Below are 23631 nucleotides of genomic sequence, written 5' to 3'. Positions count from 1 at the left end.
AGGATAATGTGATTTTTGGCTACAGCTTTTGGTTATGGGATAAGTTGTCTTGTGTAAGGAACTTGTTCTTTCTAAGCACTGCATGCTCTTACCTAGAATTCAGTAGCAAGATTCATCAAATATATTGGTTTAACCAGTATATTGGTTCCTGAATGCTGTCCTAAATCTGTTCTAAGCATAAAACCTATGACTTAAAGAAAGTTTTAAATGGAATTTGTAAGTTGCTGCCAGAGAATATTTCTACATCCTTCATGTGTAAATATTACCCTACCCTGCAGCAGGATCTGAACAGTGTTATTCTTTGGTGGAACAACTGAAAGCAGTTCTGATCTCCAGTACAGTCTTGCCTCTGACTTCTAGAACATGTGACATCTTGTATATATGACTCCTCTTATGAAACTTCCTCTTTGCAGCATGAGGGCATAGTACAAATGAGTTTAAATTGCAGGCAGACATGATTTAGTTATGTTGATAATTCCGAGGTAAGCATGTTCTTCAGTGATGGAAAGAGGAGTTTGTGCAAATGTGCCCTTTTCTGTTGTGACTTTAAAAAAAAAAAAATGGCTGAAAGAGTTCTAAATTGAATGGTCAGCCTGCCTGGAATTAAATACATTATAATCATTTCACTTTCAGGAGCCTAAAAACATTTTGCAGGCTCACAAATAGGAACTTTTGATAATTCAGCATTGTGACTGGTTATCCTTTAGATCTTTTTGCAACTGGTCTGCAGATGTTTTATACAAAGCTTTTATTTCAGGGGAAAACAAAAAGAACAAAGCTGTTTAAATCTACTCTGGAAACTTTTCTATATATAACTTTATTATAGAAAAACATGTGCTTTAAATATCTGTCCCTGTAATGTACCAATTCTAAACTTTTTTTCTAATTATCTTATAGGTATTTTCAAAGACAGAAGAAAATTTATGTACCATGTTCCTTTAAAACCTGTAACTTGTCAACCTTTTGGGTGAGAAATTTATAATATATTTTGGAGTTCTTCTAATGCAATTTCTTAAAACCTCACAAGCTCTTGTAGCTTTTCAAAAATATATGGAATTAATTTGCTACCCAACTTTATAACAGACTAATAATTTTACTTCAAAATAAACAAATTACCATATAATGCGCTTTGCTGCAGGAAACCAGTGAGATGCTAAACAAATTTTACACTTGTATTTCTCTTTTCTCAATAGATAGTAATTAAGTATTCAGTTTTTAAAATGTCAAAGACTGATATTTTGTCTTTCTATTGACGTAGTGTTCGAAGTTGTATTACTAAATTAAGAATATCAAAATCCTGACAAAGATTTTTGTCAGGAAGCTGAAACCTATGCTTAAATGTTTTCCTCTCTGTAGGGCTACTAAAGAACGACAAGAAGTCAAGAATCCTACCCTTACTCTACCAGATCAAGACTTCAAAGGATTCAAATCTAAACCTGCCATTTTTCAGCACTGTGCCCTAAGGCAGTCTTCAAATGGTACTTCAGGGGTTTCTACTCCATGTAAGGCCTCAGCAAAAGACAGTGAAGAAACAAGAAGTTTGCACAAATCTGGCAAAAATGTTAAAACTTTTATTCCACCCTTCAAAACCAAGCAGACGTTTTCTACAGGTGAAAAAGACAGCAGTAAAAGATGTGACTCGCCAATCAGCAAAAATACAACTGAAGAGACGGAATTAAATCAGATCATGACTGAACAAAATATTGCTGAACCTCAGGATCACCAGTCTTGCAGCCAGCATGCAGCAGACACTGACTTGGAAAATGGCAATTTAGGTATTTTCAGATTTTGATCACTTACATGTTGTGAATACTGTCAGAACTGAAGCTTTAAGGGTTTGTTGCATATTCTGTCAGGCTTCTTTTTTTAAATAAGAAGCAGCTTCTTTTTAAGCTTAGGTTTTAGGGTTTTGTTTGTTTGTCTTCCCCAGGAAAATCAGAAAATAATTACTTTCCTAGTATTTTATATTGCACTCCTAATAAAGCATATGCATCTCATTTCCAAAGTTAATTAAGAACATGAACATTTTTTTTTCACATGATGCTTCAGAAATAAGTTTTTAAGATGGCTTATGTTTCATTTGATATTTGATTTTTATATAAATCTTAAGTTAAATATTCTAGGAACCTTAAAGACTAGCCTTGCTATACTTCATTCACTTTTATAGAAGCTTGTTTTCGTTCTGTTTTTTAATTAAAATGTAGGCTTAACCATATAAATGACTGATTGTATCATTTTCAAAGAGGCAGAGTTTAAACACTTAACTGTTTGACTTCATTTAACATGTGAATTTATGCCTTCTAAGCTCTCCTGAATGTTCCAGTGTGTATAACTTCTGCAACTGATACTATGAAATAATCTGGATTTTGTCAGAAAGACTCCTTGTGTATATTTGAACAGTTGCACGAACATTTGCAGAATTAGATCCTGTATTTACACATGAAAATCTCAGGGTTACTGAGTTTATAATAGTCAACTAATTTCTGGTCATCTGGAGTTTTATATGAAGATAGAATTCAGTCTGATGGGAAAAGTATCTGGATTTAAGTTTAGTTCAAGGACTTACATATTCATATTCATTTTCTATCATTAATTTCATATACATATTCAAATGCTTTCAGTAAACTGCTTTTTAAATGCATTAAACTGTGAATATTTAGACTGTTGCAGTTTCTAAAAAATTGCAGAGTGGCTTAGAAAAATATGCTTCTCTGATCTGCTTTTATAGTATGACTGCATGTCTTAAGCTAATATAAGCTGTAGAAAGGTTTTGATGACTTTTTTTTTTCTTTGCAGCTATGATCAAGATGATAAGAAATCTGCACTGTGCCAGAGATCTACAGGAGATGAGAATTAAAAAGAAATATAAGCAAAATATTAGCTCACAACCAGGCAGTCTTTATGTCATTAAAACATCTGCAAGAAATAGAATCTCTCTGAAAATTGCAGTAGAAGAGAAATCTCCTAGTTTTTATTCTACAGAAGAGGTACATTGATAACTTCTTACTGTGCATCTTTCCTGGGGTCTGTTCCTTAGGACAAGCAAAGAAAAACTCAGTAGCTTTTGAACAGATACATTCTTCAGTTTTGAGACAAGTATTTATAGTAGCTGTTACACCAGTTGCTACAGTTTTTAAGTAGCTTTGCATAGCCACACTTTTTAAGACTATTCCAAATAATAAGGGTCACAAATGTCTCTGTGGTATTATAATTAAAAAAGAGAAGGATCAAACAAGGAAAAAGTCGACCAATTATAGTTACTGTTGACTTTTAACTCATAGGAAGAGCTGTTTTAAGATAACACGGTTAAAATTTAAGCTCAGGTAAGTCTATATCTCAGTATTCTCCTAGGGAAACTGGCTGCCCGTGGACTGGGTAGGTATACCCTTCTTTGGATAAAGAACTGGCTAGGGAGCCGTGCCCAGCGGGTAGTAGTTAATGGAGTCAAGTCCAGCTGGCAGCCTGTTACAAGTGGTGTCCCCCAGGGGTCGGTACTTGGGCCCATCTTGTTCAATATCTTTATTGATGACCTAGACGAGGGGATTGAGTGTACCCTCAGTAAGTTTGCAGATGACACCAAGTTGGGTGGCGGTGTTGATCTGCCTGAGGGTAGGGAGGCCCTTCAGAGGGATCTGGATAGGCTGGATCACTGGGCTGAGCTGAATGGCATGAGGTTCAACAAGGCCAAGTGTCGGGTCCTGCACTTTGGCCACAATAACCCCGTGCAGCGCTATAGGCTCGGAGCTGAGTGGCTGGAGGACTGTGAAGAGGAAAGGGACCTGGGGGTGTTAGTTGATGCTCAGCTGAACATGAGCTGACAGTGTGCCCAGGTGGCCAAGAGGGCCAACAGCATCCTGGCCTGCATTAGAAATAGTGTGGCCAGCAGGAGCAGGGAGGTAATCATCCCCCTGTATTCGGCGCTGGTGAGGCCGCACCTGGAGTATTGTGTTCAGTTTTGGGCCCCTCACTACAAGAAAGACATTGAAGCCCTGGAACATGTCCAGAGAAGGGCAACAAAGCTGGTGAGGGGTCTGGAGCACAAGTCTTATGAGGAGCGGCTGAAAGAGTTGGGATTGTTCAGTCCGGAGAAGAGGAGGCTCAGGGGAGACCTCATTGCACTCTATAGCTTCCTGAAGGCAGGTTGTGATGAGCAGGGGTTTGGCCTCTTCTCCCAGGCAACAAGCAGGACCCGAGGAAATGGCCACAAGTTGTACCAGAGGAGGTTTAGACTGGACATGAGGAAAAACTTTTTCTCCCAAAGAGTGGTCAGGCACTGGAATGGCCTGCCCAGGGAGGTGGTGGAGTCTCCGTCCCTGGCAGTGTTCAAGAGGCGGCTTGATGAGAAGCTACAGGATATGGTTTAGTAGCTGTGGCAGCAATGGTAGTGGGAAGACGGTTGGACTAGATGATCTTATAGGTCCCATCCAACCATGTGATTCTGTGATTCTATGATTCTATATCAAAAGCCTCTTGCTGTTGGTACAGTGAAGGTTCAAAACTATTTAATTTTTTAAAACATTTTTAAAGCACACTGTGATGCTGTTCTTCTGCTGAAATAATTGATGGGTATTCCTCTGTTCCTCTTGGATTACGTATGAAATGACAAGGTGAGACAAAAGCTGACTGAAGCTCAGGGAACTATTTTATGTGAATTTACAGCATTAGCTCTAAAACCCCTCAGCTGGATTCTTCCTGTATAGTCATTATTTTCTCTTTTTAATCTAATTTTTTGCAGCTTTACACATACGGTGTTTCAACACATTGCATACAAGTTAACAGCATAAACGCAGAATCTTTCCAGTTCCTCATCAAAGACTTTTTCAGTAAGGAGTATTTATTAGCTGGAAATGGGATGCAGCTTGCTGATGGAGGATGGCTAATACCTACAGATGAGGGAAAAGCTGGAAAAAAGGAGTTCTACAGGTACTGTTACTTATGAACTTGAGACAAGTATCCTATTTATTAGTAAGTAATTCTCTTATCCTGTAGAGTAAATCCAATGCAATGATCTTTTAAAGCTCTGACTACTTTTTTACTGTGCATTTTTAGTACACTTCTGATAGCATAAATGAAGATATTGTAGGATTGTAAATTTACTATGTAGACTAATGTTAGTGATCTTCACTAAGCATTAAAGAAAACATACAAAGTCAATTCAGAAAATCCCTGGGGATTCTTCAACAGCATAAATAGTCTAGAAAAAAATGTTACCATTTTCTGTTAATTCAGCACTTTAACACTTTGTTTAATTAGCATTAATAGGTTTCGATTTTGTTTTCAAATGGAAAAGGATTTATTTCTGTTGGGCTCGATGGAGTTTTTTGATGGGAGTGAAGGGCAGGGCAGGACAGGGCTGAAAATACATTTTTCAGTATTTTTTTTAAAGCTGGCTTACAAAAATAAACTAGATTTATAGTATGATTTGAAAGAAGTCAAGACTTCAGTAGTAAAACTCACTGACTCATTCAAGCTTCCTTGGAGTGTATGTAAGAAGCAAAAAAAGAAGTACACACACAACCCTTGCACTCTTCCTGGTCCTCCTACCCCTCCTTTTGCAGGTCATCTAAGATCAGCTGAAAAAAAAAAAGTGTCTATTTTGAGTGCATCTCTGCTATACACTTTCATTAGAATTTTGTTTTGTTTTACTGTAAGCAAGTTTGTACATTATAACTTCATCAAAAGCATGTGCAACAGAACAAGGAACTATCAGTGTACTGTTGTTCCAGCAAAACTTCAGAAAATGCTTTACCATTACTTTCTGATTTCTTCCATAAATTTGAGATGCTCTTTTTTCAAGTCAGTGTCACTGCTGGTATTGCATTCATACAACCAGTTAAGACCTGTGTTTAGGTAGTATTTGTAGTCAAGCATGCATTGCAAACCTACATAGTATCAGAGTTCAAGAGGTTTGCAACATTTGCTTCCCAGTACCAAAGTGCGATAGAGAGAGGTCTGTTCCAAGCTCAAGGACTGCGTTTATTTGAAAGTTTGAGTTGGTGAAGTTAGTGCTAGTAATCTGATATGGGAAAAGTGACTAGTGTAAGATGTGTACTTCCACATTGTGATCTGTACTTCCTCATGGGGAAAAAAAAAAAAGTCTTTCTGCTCTTGCTAGTAAGTCAACATCATTATTAGCTTCTCCCACATGACTTTGGGAAACATTTTTTACGCCAAAGTCATTGCCATGACTTTGGGAGATGTTTTTGGTGTCAACTGGAGATGTTATGTGTCCATACCCAACAACTACTCAGTGAAGATCAGTCAAGTGCTGGAGTTCACAGAATCATAGAATAGGTTAAGCTGGAAGGGACCACTGGCAGTCATTCAGTCCAAGCCTCTGTTCAACACAGTTCGAAACTCAGGGACTTGTCTAGCTGAACACCTCCAAGGACAGAGATTCGACAACCCCTCTGCACAGCCTGTGCCAGCTGACCACTCTAGTCATTTAAAAACACCAAACAACAACTCTTATCTCTTGATCAGAGTTTTCCATGTTCCAACTTGTGTCTGTTGCCTATCATCCTATTGTTGCGTGCTTCTGAGAAGAGTCTGTCCCTGTCTTGTCTGAATCCTTCAGTCAGGTAGTTGTAGACAGCAAAAAGGTCTCTTTTCCTTCTCTCTTAAACCCAAACAAACCCAGCCCTCTTAGCTTGTATGCCATGTGCTTAGCCTCCGAGAGCACAGCAAACCCTCTGTGGGTTCTCTTTGTCCTGGTGAATCTAAAGCTGGGTTCTTTGGATCTGGAAAATCAGATACAGTTTCCCAAGTGCTGAAGAGAGGAGAAGGATCACTGCCTTCCTGGCTTTGCTTGTCATACAGCCCAGGATGTTTTTGTGCTTCTTTGCTGCAGGGGCATATTGCTGCTTCATGGTCATGTTGTCCAGCAGGACCTTGGATCCTTTTCTGCGAAGCTGTTTCCCAGTCAGCCTCAGCCTGCTAATGTTGCATGGGGCTGTTCTATCACAGGTGCAAGACTTTGCTTTTGATGATTTTTATGAGATTCCTGCCAGCTTGTTTCTCCAACCTGTCCAGATCCCTCAAAATAGCGACCCTGCCCCCCTGTTTATCAACCACTTCCTCAAATTTGGTCTTATCCCTAAACGTGCTGCAAGCATGTTCCATTCATCATCTGGGTTGTAACAAAGACATTAAACAACATTGGTCCCTGTACTGATATCTGAGAGGTGCCACTAGTTACTGCCCACGTGCTGGACTTTGTGCTGTTGATCACAATTGTTTATGCTCCAGCCAGTTTTGCACCCACCTTTTCTATTTATCCAACTCATACCTTACCAATTTCATTATAAGGAGACTGTAAGAAATTATCAAAGTCCTTGCTAACATATGCAACATCCACTGCCCTCCCCTTGCTGACAGCACCAGTTACTTCATCACAGAAGTCAGTTGGTTTGGTTAGGCATGATTTGCTTGTAGTAAATCCACACTGTCCATTCCAAATCACTGTCTTGTCTTTCACTTGTTTAGAAATGGCTTCTAAAAATTTTTGCGTGCTGCTCTGGAAGTTCTCAAGTCTCTCTGACAGTAGACAACTTTGTCTCAAAGCAGTCCTTAAAATTAATTGTGTTTTTTTTTCTAAATACTGTAAGGCGAAGCTAATCCTCCCACAGTTCCGTTTTGCACCCTGTGGCATCGCATGCCCCAACTGTTTCATTGACAGCTGTGGAACGTGTAGGCATACGCGTTTATGTAGCCACTCAGAGGCAGGGTATGCAGAACTTGACCTAACTTGTTACTTGTCTGTTTCCTGCCCATTTGGCAAGTATTTTGCTATTCCATCCCTGATTCTGCATTTCCCTCCAGTGGTGACACAATTGTTGAATGTTTTGGGGATATAACTTGCTAGATAGAATGTTCCTGCAAAGCATTTATGGTAGATGTGTAAAAGACTGTCTGGGATGTTCATCCATGTGCAGTTACGGTGCAGGACCTCTTGCCTACGTGTCAGTGTTCAGGAGTTGCATGCATTTTAGAAAGCATGCTGCTCATTCTTTTCTCATGTGAAAGTGCTTTTTCTAGGCCAACAAGCAAGACCACTACACAAATCAATAGGAAATGTGAGCTTTGAGGTTGTTTTTGTCAAGAAGCAGTAGATCTCTGCCAACAATGCATACAACTCTAGATCACTGTATTTGCAATCTGCTGCTTAGGGATGTTGGAGGTAATCTTGATTAATTTCATACAATTTTCCTGTGAATGGGAAAGGTATTAAAGTATTTGCACAAAACATTTTATGCCTAGATGTGCCAAAGATTGGCCTTTTTAGAGCTTCTTGATCCGGAGGCAGCTTGTCTTAACAGACATTTTCAGATGTGCTCCTGATTCTGTGGTCAGGCCAGGCCATCAGATATACAGCTTTCTCCATGTTCATTTTTCAGAAACAGAAGAGAGAAATCACCAACATACCACTAAATATCTCAGAATAGCTACAGTGGTTTTGATGTCAGAAGCTGCTCTGGGTGTCAGTATCGATCTGACCCTGAATACTTGATAGTGCCTCAAGCAATTTGTAGGTGTTCTTCTACAAGAGAATCATAGAATCATAGAATGGTTAGGGTTGGAAGGGACCTTCAAAGGTCATCTAGTCCAACCCCCCTGCAAGGAGCAGGGACATCCCTGACTAGGTCAGGTTGCTCAGAGCCTCATCCAGCCTGGCCTTGAACGCTTCCAGAGATGGGGCCTCCACCACCTTTCTGGGCAACCTGTTCCAGTGTTCTATTACCCGCATTGTAAAAAATTTTTTCCTAATTTCTAATCTAAATCTACCCCCCTCTATTTTAAAACCATTACCTCTCGTCCTATCGCAACAGGCCCTACTAAACAGCCTCTCCCCATCTTTCTTGTAGGGACCCCTTGAGGTACTGGAAGACCGCTATCAGGTCTCCCCGGAGCCTCCTCTTCTGCAGGCTGAACAGCCCCAACTCTCTCAGCCTGTCCTCATAAGAGAGGTGCTCCAGCCCTTTTATCATCTTCGTGGCCCTCCTCTGGACCTTCTCCAACTGGTCCATGTCCTTCTTGTGTTGGGGGCTCCAGAACTGGACACAGTACTGCAGGTGGGGTCTCACCAGGGCAGAGTAGAGGGGGAGAATCACCTCCCTCGACCTGCTGGCCACGCTTCTCTTGATGCAGCCCAGGATGCGGTTGGCCTTCTGGGCTGCAAGGGCGCATTGCCTGCTCATGTTAAGCTTCTCATCCACCAGCACTCCCAAGTCCTTCTCCTCAGGGCTGCTTTCAATCCATTCCCCGCCCAGCCTGTATTTGTGCCTGGGATTGCCATGACCCAGGTGCAGGACCTTGCACTTGGCGTGGTTGAACTTCATGAGGTTGGCACGGGCCCACCTCTCCAGCCTGTCAAGGTCCCTCTGGATGGCATCCCTCCCTTCCAGCGTGTCGACGGCACCACACAACTTGGTGTCGTCGGCGAACTTGCTCAGGGTGCACTCTATCCCACTGTCCATGTCGCCGACAAAGATGTTGAACAGGGCCGGGCCCAGCACGGACCCCTGAGGGACGCCACTCGTGACCGGTCTCCACCTGGACATCGAGCCGTTGACCACCACTCTCTGAGTGCGGCCATCCAGCCAACTCCTTATCCACCGAGTGGTCCATCCATCAAACCCATGTCTCTCTAGTTTAGAGAGAAGGATGTCGTGCGGGAAGAAGGATGTCGTGCGGGAGGTTGCCTTCACTTCCTGTATCTTTTCTGGGTTTGCTGTATGTAAAGCATGTGGTTGAGAATACATACTGGTTGGTTAGCTGAATCTGTCTCTTTATCCCTTTAAGTATATAAACCAGATTTCCTAGAACATATATGCCTTCATTTAGTTATATGTATTTAGGATTTTAAGCTTCCACTGAATTCTGTCTTTAACTCCTGAATTGCATCGTCCTTCACAAAAGATCACAGAGTATCTCCTAAAGACTGAGATTGCTTGACTCTCTTCTAATGTAGTAATAATTAATTTGATGGTCATGCCTGCTCCTTATCTTCCTGTATATGACTTTTTGGCTTTTAAATTGTTTCTTTTCCTCAGTCAACCGCAATACACTTCCTTAAAATCTTCTTGAGACTTTCTGACAAGTTGGAAAAATTACTTTTTGATAGGACTTAACTTGTGTCCTAATCTGTCTAATCGCTCAGTTATTTGAATCTCTAGTCTAATTCTTTCTCTTCTGCGTTTAACGACATGACCTTCCTAGTGACTTAGAACTGGGAAAAGTTAGATGTTTCCAACCCAACTCATGCAGGTCATGGTGGTGCAGCTTGGACTCAACACAGAATGAAAGTCCATTTCAGGAGTTACTCAATGGAGAGAAGATAGTTCTTCAGTAGTAACTCAAAGAAGAAAGTTCTTTGAAATGCGTTGTCCACATTCAGGCTTAAAAAAAGGAAACAAAGACAAAACACTCAAACCACAATTCTAGAAATTGTGAAGTAGAGGGGCATGGATCGTCATGAACTCATCAAGCAAACAGGGGAAATTCCAGGGCTGAAAGGGAACAGAGCACACTTCTGTCCCTCAATGCTATGTGCATAACTGCGTGAAATAGACAGAGTGTGCCCCTGGAGCTACTGCTAGGGTCTAAAGTCTTAATTTCAAGAATGCGTGCATGCATGCATGTGCATGCTGCCAAAGTGTATAAAGGCAAAACTTCAGTGTTCAGACAATAACCAGATCAGGTTATGTAATGTAACCTTCCTGTTTTCACCATAATAAATATTCCTTGTTAATGTTGCCTATGAACATATACTAAATACAATGCTAGGGAAAAATACGCAAGTAAAAACTTAAAATGCATTTTAGATTAATTTATTAACAATTTGTCTGCAGAGCCCTCTGTGACACTCCTGGTGTGGATCCCAAGCTAATAACAGAGGCCTGGGTTTACAATCACTATAGGTGGATTGTATGGAAATTGGCAGCCATGGAAGTATCTTTTCCACACAAATTTGCTAACAGATGTTTGACACCAGAAACAGTGCTGTTGCAGTTGAAATATAGGTATGTGTATAGCAATATCTTTAGAGTTGTAATTAGTGATACTGTGTGCTTTCTAGTTCATAATATTACCAAATAAGCACCTCTACCTTGCTTTTACTATTTATCAGAATGCTTCTATTGTTAAACTTATGCATATTGACATTAATAATGTAATGCCCGTTATTTGCAAAAATTTAGGTAACTTTCACTTAATCATATAGATTGATTAAGCAATAGTTTGCTACAATTGTTTTAAGGAAAAACAATGTGATAGACTTCATTTGCTTTAACAGAGCATCATGGGTTCTTTTTTGTAGGTATGATTTGGAAGTTGATAAAAGTAAACGATCAGCAATCAAAAAAATAATGGAGAGAGATGATGCGGCAGGTAAAACACTTGTGCTGTGTGTCTCTAAAATCATATCGCTAAACACCGTTGTATCTCCTAGCAGTAGCAATAAGAATGTGGAAAGTAAAAAAGCAGCAGCAATAATTGAAGTTACTGATGGCTGGTATGGGATTAGAGCTCTTCTGGATCCACCTCTCAAAGCTTTCTTACATAGAAGAAGGCTGACTGTTGGTCAGAAGATCATAGTGCATGGAGCAGAACTTGTTGGCTCTCAAAATGGATGTACGCCACTGGAAGCTCCAGATTCCCTTATGTTAAAGGTAAACCAAAATATTAGTTCAGCTTGATTGGATGTGACAGAGATGTGATAGATGCTATTTACTTGAGCCACATTTTGTAAACAGTAAAGGTTTTGTCAGGTCTTTATAAACAGCCAAAGTTTTGTCGAAGTTTAATAACAAGGTAGCTGACCTTATTCAGTAGGGTTGGAAGAGAAGTTTATAACATAGAATTCTGCCAAATTTTGCTGCGTGTTTTATCAGTTCTAGTTCTTTAATCTGGTTAAGTACAAAGTTACAAAAAGTCTTTATTTATCACAGACAATATGGAAGCTGGAGGAAGAAGAGGGGGAAAAAAATAGATTGTGAGAGGGTGGGCTTGGGTGCGAGGGGCTCGACTTGTTAGAGGATGATTAAAGTGCTATGTGAACTCTTAGCATAAAAATTTTGCTCTTCTGGTATAAAGCAATGGCTTGTCTCATAGACATTCATTTCCTAGATAATTTTAACTCCTCAAATTTTTAGTTCCTATTTAAAATACATTCTTCACTGTGAAAAAAAAACCTTGAAATTAAAACGTCGTATGTTCAGGTGCAAAAAAAGATATTCTTAGGTCTGTGAAAATAGTCTTTACTCTAGAAATAATAAGTTGGATAACTTTTTGACCTACCAGTGACAGTTTATCATTCAACATTTAATTTATTCAGATTTCAGCAAACAGCACTCGATGTGCACGGTGGCATGCAAAACTAGGATTTCATCGGGATCCCAGACCTTTTCCTTTGCCTTTGTCATCGCTTTACAGTGAGGGTGGTGCAGTGGGGTGTATTGATGTAGTTATTCAAAGAACTTACCCAATTCAGGTATGGTGTAAGTATTTTATGAATCTAACAGGTTCTATGTGATCTAAATTATATTAGTGAATTGCTATATCATTCCTCAAATCAGATATAATATAGAGACCTAAAAAATTTAAGAAAAGGTACCATGATGTGTACAACGAACAGGAGTGGTTCTTGCAGGGTTGCATGTATTTAGTATTTCAGGACTGGAATATCCTGCTTTAAGAAGAGTTTCAGTTTGCACTTATCTTCTGGCTGACTTTGCTTTCAGCTTCAAAAAGCCAGAAATCATTGAATTTCAGTTCTGTAATGTAAAAAGCACAGTACTTGTCTTAAAGGAGGAAAAAGCATTGACATTTCAACTCCAAGTAGAAGTGAAGCCCAGTTTTTTTCTATTATTAACATATGTATCCCTGCGAAGAAGTTAAATATTTATAACCATTAATAAGAGTACTTTTTCTTACATGCAGCTGGCTATATTGTCCAAGATCTGTTATTTGAAAGTATTACTGCAAATACAATGTGATTATGGCGTAAAACAGAATGAAGATGTTTTAAATACCACTTGATATCCAGACATTTTAAATGTGGTCAGATTTCACTGTAACTACTTGTTTTTATAACAATGCCAACAATTTTTTAGTAATCAATCCTCTTAATGTTAACATTTTAACCAGGATACAACTTTCAGATTTTGTTACACTTCAGAGTATGTTACACTTGGCATGTACATATAGGGTTTTTTTTCATTGCTTTCTTTCTAAAGTGTTGTGTAAGGTGGTCGACATAGAATGAATTCTGCAAAGGTAATAGTAATATTTGGTTTGGATCATTACTTTGATATTTAGGTCATTACTTTAATGGAGGAAATTACAGCACTTACTATGTGAACTGCCTGATAGAACTGACATTTATTATCTATCCCCCCCAAGAAAGGGGACTGTCATCTGTAACCACATCACAGTAAATGGCTTCCAGGCTGGGGATGAAAGTGGTGCTTTGTATCTCATTATATCAAGAGATTCATGTACTGATGTTGATTTTTATTAATTAAAAATAAAATAAAATAAAATAAAAACCCCTGACACTCTTGCTCGAACATACCAAAATGATAGGAAAACTTAAGCTATCTGTCTCCTTTTTGCCTTAAGAGTCAAGGAGTGTAGGAATCACAGTAACACTAATTACAGGTGTCAAACTGTGAATAGTGCAGGAAATAATGGCATGCAGTTAGTCAAACTGCTGACTATTGAATTAACAAACTGATGTGGTCTAATGAGATCAGCTATATGCTAGAGCCAGCGCAAGGGCAAAGAAGGGACTGTGCAGCAAAGAGGAAGGGAAGGGACCACTTTCAGCAGCAGTGACCTCCTCCTTTGGCTCGTCTGTCTCTTCCCACCAGGCACTTAAGGCGTCAGGCAAGCCCGTTCTGGCAGGGTTGTGGACAAGGCTGTAGTCCTATGGAACCATTAGAAAAAGTTTTAAGAGCATCTGCAGAACATCATCATAGTTCTTTTACAGCATCTAGTCTAGCATGTTAAAACAGACAGTACAGCTGATGTGGAAAGACAAATGGGGTAGAGTGGAGTTCTGGTATATTTTTAAGCATTGAATTTGATGGTTTGTATCTTAATGTATCTACCAGTGGGATCCAGCTATCTTCTAAATTGCATCATTGATACCTATTACTATAAGCTGTGGTTTCTTCAGCTGTTAAATCATGCAGTTTTGACTACTGCTCCATTCTGTCTGTATCTTTAAAGTGAAGATTTACCAACTAGTGCTGTGCAGTTTTGCCTTTTACCTATTTTACTGAAAGAACTTCTCTGCCTGTTCATTTTTTTAAATCATTTTTGCTTAACAGTGAGTATTAGAAGGAAGCTAGATGAAGTTAAAAATTTTTAAAAGTTTGATTTTTGGGTTTTTTTTTTTATTTCAGTGGATGGAAAAGACATCAGCTGGTTCATACGTGTTTCGTAACAGCCGAGCTGAAGAAAGGGAAGCTGCCAAGCATGCAGACGATCAACAGAAGAAACTGGAAGCTCTGTTTGCAAAAATCCAAGCAGAATATGAAGAGCATGAAGGTAAAGTTTCATTGTTTAAGAACACGTAATAAGAACAGCAAAACTCTTTTGGTGTTTACAGAAGAGTTTAAAGAAACTGACAAAAACGTCTCTGGTGATAAGAGAAGCAGAGATCAGGTGTTGGGTTGTTTTCTTCGTTGTTGTTGGCTTTGGTTTAGGTTGGCTATTGGTTTAGGTTTTTTACTTCGTATTTATCAAGACCTTTCACTACAAAACAGTTACATACTTACTTGCTTGGCTTTGCAGCCATCTAGGAAAGTCTTCCTAAACACGTTGTTAGCCAGGCTACTAAAAAATTACCACTGAGATAATGGTCAGGGAAGTGCTACAAAATTGTATAATTGGTAATTCCATTCTCTTCAAAGATCTGACACTAATATTTCACCCAGAAGTGGGCGCTGCTTAGGATGTATCTCAATAGACTTGAACACCAAGACTGAGCACTGAGCATCTTTCCTCACAAGCACTGCGGGACTGTGGAGATACTGAGGTCAGTGGAGCTGCTAAATGGGACAGGGACCCTGGTGATGCAGGACATGGAGAAGGCTGAGTTACTGAACGCCTTTTTCACCTTAGCCTTAACTGGTAATACCAGCCTTCAGCAATCCCAGGCCCTGGAGACCAGGGGAAAGTCTGAAGCAAGAAAGACATATCCTTGGTGGGAGAGGATCAATTAAAGAATACTTACGCTAACTGGAGATAGGTAAGTCCATGGCCAGTGATGGGATGCACCAACAAGCCCTGAAGGAGCTGGCTAATGTCTTTGTGAGGCCACTCTTGATCCTCTTTGAATGATCATGGTGATTGGTAGAGGTGCCTGAAGACTGGAGGAAATCACATGTCTCTCCTATCTTCAAAAAGGACAGGAAGGAGGACCCAGAGGACTAACTGCAGACCAGTCAGCATTACCTTGATCCCTGAAAAGGTCATGGAACTGATAATCCTGGAAACCATTTCCAGGCACATGAAGGACAAGAGGATGATTGGGAGTATTCAGCAGGGATTCACCAAGGGGAAGTCATGTTTCACTAATCTGACAATCTTCTGTGATGAAATTACTGGCTTGGGTAGATGAGGGGAGAGCAGTGGATATTGTCTGCTTTGACTTAGTAAGGCTTTTGACGCTGTCTCCCTTAAAATGTTCATAGAGAAGCTGATGAAGCAAGGGCTAGACGAGCAGACAGGTGGATTGAAAACTGACTGAACAGCTGGGCCTAGCAGGTGGTGATCAGCAGCACAAAGTCTAGTTGAAGGCCAGTAACTAGCAGTGTACACAAGGGATGAACACTAGGTCCAGTCCTGTTCTAACAGGATCTGGATGATGGGGAACGGTGAACTCTCAGCAGGTTTGCTGACAATACAAAATTAGGACGAATGACTGATAGACTAGAGGACTGTGCTGCCATCCAGCGGGACCTCAAAAGGCTGGAGACATGGACTGACAAGAACCTTATGAAGTTCAACATAGGGAAGTGCAAATCTTGCACCAGGGAAGGAACAGCCTCGGGCACCAGTACATGCTTGGGGCTGCCCAGCTGGAAAGCAGCTTTGCAGAAAAGGCCCTGGGGGGTCCTGGTGGACAAGAAGTTGAGGAGCGTTGCCAGCAAGTGTAGGGACATGATCCTTCCCTTCTGTTTAGCATTGGTAAGGCCACATGTGGAGTACTGTGCCCAATTCTGGACTCCCCAGTCCATGAGACACAGGGACATACTGGAGAGAGTCTGACAAAGGGCCATGAAGATGGGATTGGAGCTTCTGACATAGGGATTGGATTAAGGGATTGGAGCTTCTGACATAGAAGGGAAGGCTGAGAGAGCTGGGGCTGTTCAGCCTGGAGAAGAGAAGGCTCAGGGGGATCTGGTCAGTGTACAGAAATACCTGAAGGAGCGTTCAAAGAGGACAGAGCCAGGCTTTTCTTAGTGGTGCCCAGTGACAGGACCAGATGCAGTGGGCACAAACTGAAACACAGGAGGTTCTCTCTGCACATCAGGAAACCCTTTTTCACTGTGAAGGTGACCGAGCACGGGCACAGGTTTCCTAGAGAGGCTGTGAAATCACCATCCTTGGAGATATGCAGAAGTTCACTGGACATGGTCTTGGGCAGCCTGCTGTAGGTGACCCTGCTGGAGCTGGGGGATTGGGCAAGATGACCTTCAGAGGTCCCTTCCAGCTTCAACCATTTTCTGATTCTGTAATGGGATGACACTCCACACCTCTGGCAGTGATTTCTAGCAGTAGTTTCTGGTTTGCTTCCTCTTAGATTTGACTCTGTAAAACTGGAATGAGGAAGGATATTAGGATTCTGGCCACGCTAATCATAGATTCCAGCTGCCTTGATACTCTGGTCTGGTTTTTGGGAGGGGTTTTTGTTGGTTTTAGTTTGTTGGGTTTTTTTGTTTTGTTTTTCCCAGGAACAGATAGGATTCCTTCACTAGTGTGGCCTATGCAGTTCAAATATCACAGGGTCATATGTACAACCCAGAGAGCCTTTCCCTTTCCAATAAATCTGTCTTGTGGTGATCTGTAACACTGTGAGATGTTCTCTAGCTGCTTTCTCAGAACCTGAAGTCACTCATGAATAACAAGGAAAAAGCAAATAAAGCCCTACCCTAAAAAAACCAAACCAAAACTGAATTCTTACTTCAAATCTGAGATTACTTTATAATTCTTAACTTCACAGATAGCAACTCCCACATATCAGTCACCTCCTTTTGTTGTTTTATGTTGGACTGGTAAACTTGTCTATACTGGAGTCTACTACACTAAGGAGTTCAGCAAAATGCTAGCAGCAAAATTACTTACCTAAGAAGAGGGTAATAGTTTAATGTAGCCACATTAACTTGGCTTTCAGCTGGTGTCCTAAGGAGGCTTCATGTCCAAGATCTTGGTATCTTTGAGACTTTTCTACTTTTCTGCTGTATGTGAGAAAGTAACTGACATACAGCATATAGGGTCAAGTATCGATGAAGTTTTGTGGCGGCCCGTCAAGTCTCCTACCGTCTCCTAAGTGCAGACACTGGTACTGGCTTCCCCAAAGTTTATATAGTATTCTAATCTTTGTATTTAAATGAATGAGATTTTTTTCTGCTTGTATTTTCCTTATATATATGTGTGTATATATATACACACACGCATATATATCAGTTCCTATATAGAAGAAGTGTTTTTCTATTCTGGCAAGGCCTAAATACTACTGTGCCTCTTACATAATTATTTTTTCTTTCACTTTTAAAGCATATTGCTTGTACTCAATGGAATGGCTTTTTTTCAGCAGAGAGAACTAGCAGAACAACACCGAGATCACGCATAGTCACAAGACAGCAAATCCATAATTTGCAAGATGGTGCAGAACTTTATGAAGCAATTCAGAATGCATCTGATCCTGGTTATATGGAGGTAACTGTAGATCCTACTGGGCTAATTTTGAAGTACTTGTGGAATAATTTAAAATTTACCTCCTGCTAAAATCAACCATTAAATTACTATTTATTTTTGTTGCCTTTTGAGATTTTCTACAGCATGTTTATTGCTAAATAAATTAAGATTAAAAATTTTGAAAATATTTTAATGAATGCTTGTTGAAATAGAGTAATAATATCTTAGATTACAAAAAAAAAAGGCTATTTTGTCTTGATATAAAACCCCAGGATATAGCACAATTAAAAGTTAATGTTTCTTGTAATTTTATTACTTTGCTTTGTCTGGCATATATGAAGACTAAATGCATCTCACAGGTCTTGAGTTTCACAGGCTTATTCTTGTATGCTGTTTGCTGAAGTGTTTGAATGATTATATTGTCATTGTTCTCTTCATTCCCTGTTCCAGTTCAATCACAACTTTTAAGTGTTTATGCCTTTGTTAATAAAGATGCAAGTGATTAGTCCCTGCTAGTTATTAGAAATTAAACACATGCCTTGCCTTTTGCAAGTCAGGGTCCTTGACTGTCATAAAATCATACGATCTGTGACTTTATTTGATAAATCTCACACATATCTGTGATGCTACACGTAAAGGCAGCTGGATCTTGAAGGCTTGGTCAGAAAGGTAACACTCCTGATGCATTTTAGTGTAAATCACTGGTTCAGCTCAGAGATAGCAGCCTGCTGAGAGGTACAACTCTTCTTTTCTTCCTACAGATTTTTTTCTCTAATATTTCTTCTTATGAAACAGGCAAGCATGCCTGTTACATTACATATTCACCTTAGTTATGCACTCTTAAGCAGGCTTCTCACTAATCATCACATAAGAACAGTGTGTAATATAATACTTACACAAGGGAGCACCAGCTGAGTACCGGTCAAGACTGGTGACTCCTGTTGTGTCAACATACCTTACTTCAGTCCTAGTAGTGTATCAGTTGAACAATAAATTGCTTGTAACAGACAAACACTTAAGAATGTATCTAAAAATCTCAACAGGTTTTTTTTTTAATTAATAAAAAATATACTGAAGGTGTTTTCTCTCGGTTACAGGGATATCTCAGTGAAGACCAATTAAAAGCTTTGAATGCTCACAGGCAGTTGATGAATGATAAAAAACAAACTCGGATACAGGAAGAATTCAAGAAGGCTTTAGAGTCAGCAGAACAAGAAGCAAAAGGTTGTTCTAAGAGAGATGTGTCTACTGTATGGAAATTATCTGTGGTAGACTACAGAAAGCAAGAAAAACATAAAGGTTAGTACTTGTAAAATTATAGTGATTCCCAACAATATTCTAGCTTGCATGTTACTATTTACAGTTTTATTTGGTTTTCGTTTAGGGCTTTTGCGTGGGAGGGAGCATTGTGGATTCATTTTCTTTAAAAGCCTTCAAATTAGTATTGCACACCTAATACATCTCAATCTGATATTGTTAGGAGTGATACTGAGCATATGGCGCCCACTGCTAGATGTTTGTTCGTTGCTAAAGGAAGGCAGTCGGTACAGAATCTACCAGCTGTCAACATCCCAGTCCAAAGCACGATCAGACTCAACTAACATACAATTGACAGCAACAAAGAAAACTCAGTATCTGCAACTCTCAGTAAGTGCTTTAACTGCATAAAGATGTACCATTAAAATGTATCACAGTCTATATAAGTGTGTTGTAAATACTTTAAAATTTTGTGTTTCTTCAGGCATCACAGGAGATGTTGGTACAGATTTTCTTTCCAAGAAAGGCTGTAAAATTCAGCAGTTTGTCGGATCCTTCTTTTCAGCCACCGTGTGCTGAAGTTGATTTAGTCGGTGTTGTAGTTTCTGTTAGCAGAACAGGTATGTTGTGGACCACATTCATGTCCTCCCATTGAGTAACCACTAATTTTTTTGTTTTACAAGTCAAAATGATCTTGGTATTGTGCCTCCATCTCAGGCCTGTAAAAACTGCTAATATCATCATGACATGCTGGCAGATAATTCTGTTTTCCTAATGAAAATCTGTCTTTGCTTATTAGCTCAGGAAGAACTTAGTAAGGGAGGATCTAAGCTCAAGAGAAGCTTTTCTTTAGTTGTTTCCATAAATAGTGGATGTAAGTTCTCAGATCTGTGCTCAGCACGTGCAGAAGTGGCATCGTGCATGGACGTGAGCTTCCTCTTTTGTGTACTGTGTCATGGAGTGAGTAGAACCCAGGCATTGGAGCTCATGGGTAGGGACAGGTGCATAACCTAATAAATAAAAAGGAAAAGCATCATATGAGTATGTTTATTTTTTAAGCACTGGAACACAGACATTGAGTTGTTTTCTGTAACCAGAAGGGAGATAGCTAGAATATGAATGAAGTATCAAACCCATGTTACTATGCATCTACAATGTTACCATGCAGACAGGCTACCATGTTATATTTATCAATTCTCTTTCAAGATGTGTCACTTTTTTATAAATAGAAATTGCTGTAATCAACCTTTACTTAAATGTTTAAGGCTTAATTCAGACTTTTTTCTTGCTTTTAGGTTTCACTACTACTATCAACCTTTACTTAAATGTTTAAGGCTTAATTCAGACTTTTTTTCTTGCTTTTAGGTTTCACTACTATGGTGTACTTATCTGATGAAAGCTATAATTTGGTGGCAGTAAAGATCTGGACAGATCTTAGACACTTTGCTATTGAAGATATAGTTGTCCGCTGTTCCTTCATTTCTGCAAGCAACCTTCAGTGGCACTCTGAGTTCAGATCAGAAATTCCTGTGCTGTTGGCTGGAGATCTTTCTGTATTCTCAGCCAGTCCAAAGGAAAACTATCTTCAAAAGAAGGTTAATGAACTAAGACATACAATAGAGGTAAATCTGTAGATTTTTAGTTTAGTGATTAATTTTAGTTTCTGCTTTCTTAAATTCTTCACCAAAAAGTCTGCTAGTACTAATAAATCTTTAAAATGAGTAATGCCCATAATGTTGAATTTGAGGAGATTTTCTGGGAGATAGAATAAGGTGTTAATGCACTTTTCCTGGAGGACTCTCCATATCACCTGCTGAATGTTTTTAGTTGTTTTGGGTTTTTTTGGTTTTTTTTGTTGGTTTTTTTTTTTAAGTCAGCTCAACCAACACTGTCTTTAGGATGTGCCGCAGAATCTTCTCTGGCTAGCAAAAAATATTGTACCTGTCAACAGGGACAGTTGTACGTGTCATGGACAGTTTGGCTCTAGCCTTTTAAAAGTTGAAATGTACTGTCTTACTCAGTTTAACAAATTCAGTATTGGATTGTTGATTTAATTTATTTATTATGTCAATTTTTTTAGCTGTGCTAACTAATGTGTCTCGGTCATATGTTCTCACTTCTTACTGAAAAATAAGTTTAAATACAAAAGGATTTTTTTTCTTGTTAATAATAAAAGGAAGGTATGGTATTTCCCTCCACGGGAAGTGCAGCAGTCTTCCAAGTTGTTGGTTTGATATAAAATAAACTTCTAGTGGGATTATGATGGGAAAATAAAGTCCTAAATACTTTGTTTGTGAGCATATAGTACTTGAACAATTTGAAAAACAACTATTCTGCATTGTAATCTGTTCTCCTTTATAGAATGTGGCCTCCTTTTGCTCTGATGCAGAAAGTAAATTGATGAATTTGCTACACAGAAATCTCTCGCTTCCACCCAGTTTAAGTGAAAGATGTGGCGTGGAATGCCTTTCTCCTCCCTGCAACTCAGGGCTTTATGCAGAAGATAAAAGTTTGGTAAGCTTCTTGTAATTAATAGTGTGTGTATCCTGACAGTACATACAGCAAGGATATAAGCATGTTTTATCCTTATAGCTGTGGTGAATGGTCTCAGTTCTCAGTCTGCTCTATACATTCCCATCAGTGCAGTGCAAGCTGATTAGAAGCTCTGTGTGGGTTTAGGATTATTCCCCAGGAGGAACTGTGAGACTATTCTTCCTCCAAGCAGTACATGAAAACCTCCCCTTGTGGCCTGTGTTTTCACAGCATATTTTAAATATTCTGAATTTTATATGAACTGAATCATCTTTTCCCTATAGGTGATTTATTGCTTCCTTGGTCCCATTGTGAAAACTAGCCGACATGGATGTCACTGGGAGGAAAAATCTTGATCTGTAAATTTTTCTTTCATTCTGCAGTTCCTAACCTTGCTCAGAGAATTTACCTCCTGGTCTTTTTTTTTCTAGATATTGTTCACTATTTTCAGGATTTAAAACGGAAGAGGTATCACTTAGTAAATGTTTACATTTTATATAAAATATATCTTGACAAAAATTTAGTTAAATAGTACTGAAGTTTCCCATGAAGGCTGCTGGTGGCAAGTTGTTCCTGATGTGGAGTACTGAGCGCAGTCACAACAAAAATTTTTCCTGCCACTAGTTGCAAGGTGGAAACACCCTGATGTGAGATCAGTTCCTGTGGACTAAATTTAAGCTTGTAAGGCATCCTTTTCCATTTCAGAGAGAGTGTTAATATTTAACTCTGAAGGTTTAGTTTATACCTGGTTATTAAATATATCAATCAAGTTAAAACAAATTAGACATTGAAGGTATTCTTAAGTTAAGCGTGTGTTTGAATTATCTGCTGTGTAATGTCTGTCTTGTGTATATTGTTATCTTCAAGTTTTTTGGTCTAAATTCTATACCTTTTTTCTTATTTTTTCCCTCGTTTTTCCCTATTTAACAACCTGTTGAGGATATATCCAGTGCAGTAGACTTAACTCCTTTTTACAAGTGCTTTGATTTCTTACATCTGGCACAGAAAAATTCCCATGTATTTAGCTTAAATCTCAGAAACAGAATGTAAATGTGTTGTCTTAATGTACATGTAAACAGTGATTTATCAAGCATCAATACTCGAAAGAGTACTATGAGTCACCATCAGAAGATATCAAACTAAATTGGACATGAATGATGACATAGCATTTTTGTGTATTAGTTTTTGCTGCCCTGTCTTGTGGCAGTAATTGAGGAAGTTAATGAAATAAGACATGCTATTCAACGTAAAACTTATCTCTTTTTAACTAGATCTCTTCTAAAACTGAAATAAAGCATCCAAGCCCTTTGTCAACTAGCACACCAAATACAAAACTTGTCGCACAAGGGTCATCAAAAACGCCTTTATCTGCTACAAATAATGAAGACCATCCCAAAAACAGCAAAAAGAGAAAAGCGATGGATTTCCTCAGTTGCATACCTGCGCCTCCACCACTGACCCCCATCTGTTCAATTATTTCTCCCTCTTTAAAAAAAGCATTTCAGCCTCCACGAAGTTTGGGTTTACAGCGTGGCAAGTCATCAAAAGAAACAAATCAGAGTATTGGTCCTGTCACTCCCTGTAGAAAATTGAGAGAAACTGTCCATCTTCCTGCAAATGACCTGATTGCTGATGAAGAACTTGCAATGATTAATACACAAGCACTCATGAATAATTTACCAGAAGAAAAGAAGATTGATTATGTAAATGAAAACAGGAGTACAATAGCTACTAACTTATCTGATGATCTTTCACCCAAAAATAGTTCCAGGTCTACTGGGGAACCAAGTAACTCATCAAAAAGCAGTGCTGGAGTAGCTGAGGCTCTTGAGAAAGAAACAAAGGACCCTGAGGACTTGGTACCAGCCCGCAGAATGCCACAAAGACAAAAACCCCGAAAATGCTACTAAATGC

General features: G+C 39.3%; 1 protein-coding gene across 1 annotated transcript in view; it reads left to right on the top strand.

The window, feature by feature from the left end:
- The window catches only part of BRCA2 (BRCA2 DNA repair associated), a 43656-nt gene extending 20029 nt beyond the window's left edge, over positions 1–23627 (top strand). The window contains exons 12-26 of the mRNA XM_086742127.1: positions 898–967; positions 1357–1775; positions 2797–2987; positions 4736–4923; positions 10851–11021; positions 11318–11669; positions 12335–12490; positions 14409–14553; positions 17828–17949; positions 19026–19227; positions 19409–19575; positions 19670–19805; positions 20551–20807; positions 21547–21699; positions 22989–23627. Of these exons, the coding sequence (XP_086598253.1) occupies positions 898–967; positions 1357–1775; positions 2797–2987; positions 4736–4923; positions 10851–11021; positions 11318–11669; positions 12335–12490; positions 14409–14553; positions 17828–17949; positions 19026–19227; positions 19409–19575; positions 19670–19805; positions 20551–20807; positions 21547–21699; positions 22989–23627 (3368 nt within the window). The remainder of the gene's footprint in view (positions 1–897; positions 968–1356; positions 1776–2796; positions 2988–4735; positions 4924–10850; positions 11022–11317; positions 11670–12334; positions 12491–14408; positions 14554–17827; positions 17950–19025; positions 19228–19408; positions 19576–19669; positions 19806–20550; positions 20808–21546; positions 21700–22988) is intronic.
- Positions 23628–23631: the final 4 nt, after the last annotated feature.

This window comes from Chlamydotis macqueenii, chromosome 1, assembly GCF_036417535.1.
Source record: "Chlamydotis macqueenii isolate bChlMac1 chromosome 1, bChlMac1.mat, whole genome shotgun sequence".
Taxonomy (NCBI): Eukaryota; Metazoa; Chordata; class Aves; order Otidiformes; family Otididae; genus Chlamydotis; species Chlamydotis macqueenii.
The sequence above is the reverse complement of the archived record's forward strand: the minus strand, read 5'-3'. Positions and strand labels throughout refer to the sequence as shown.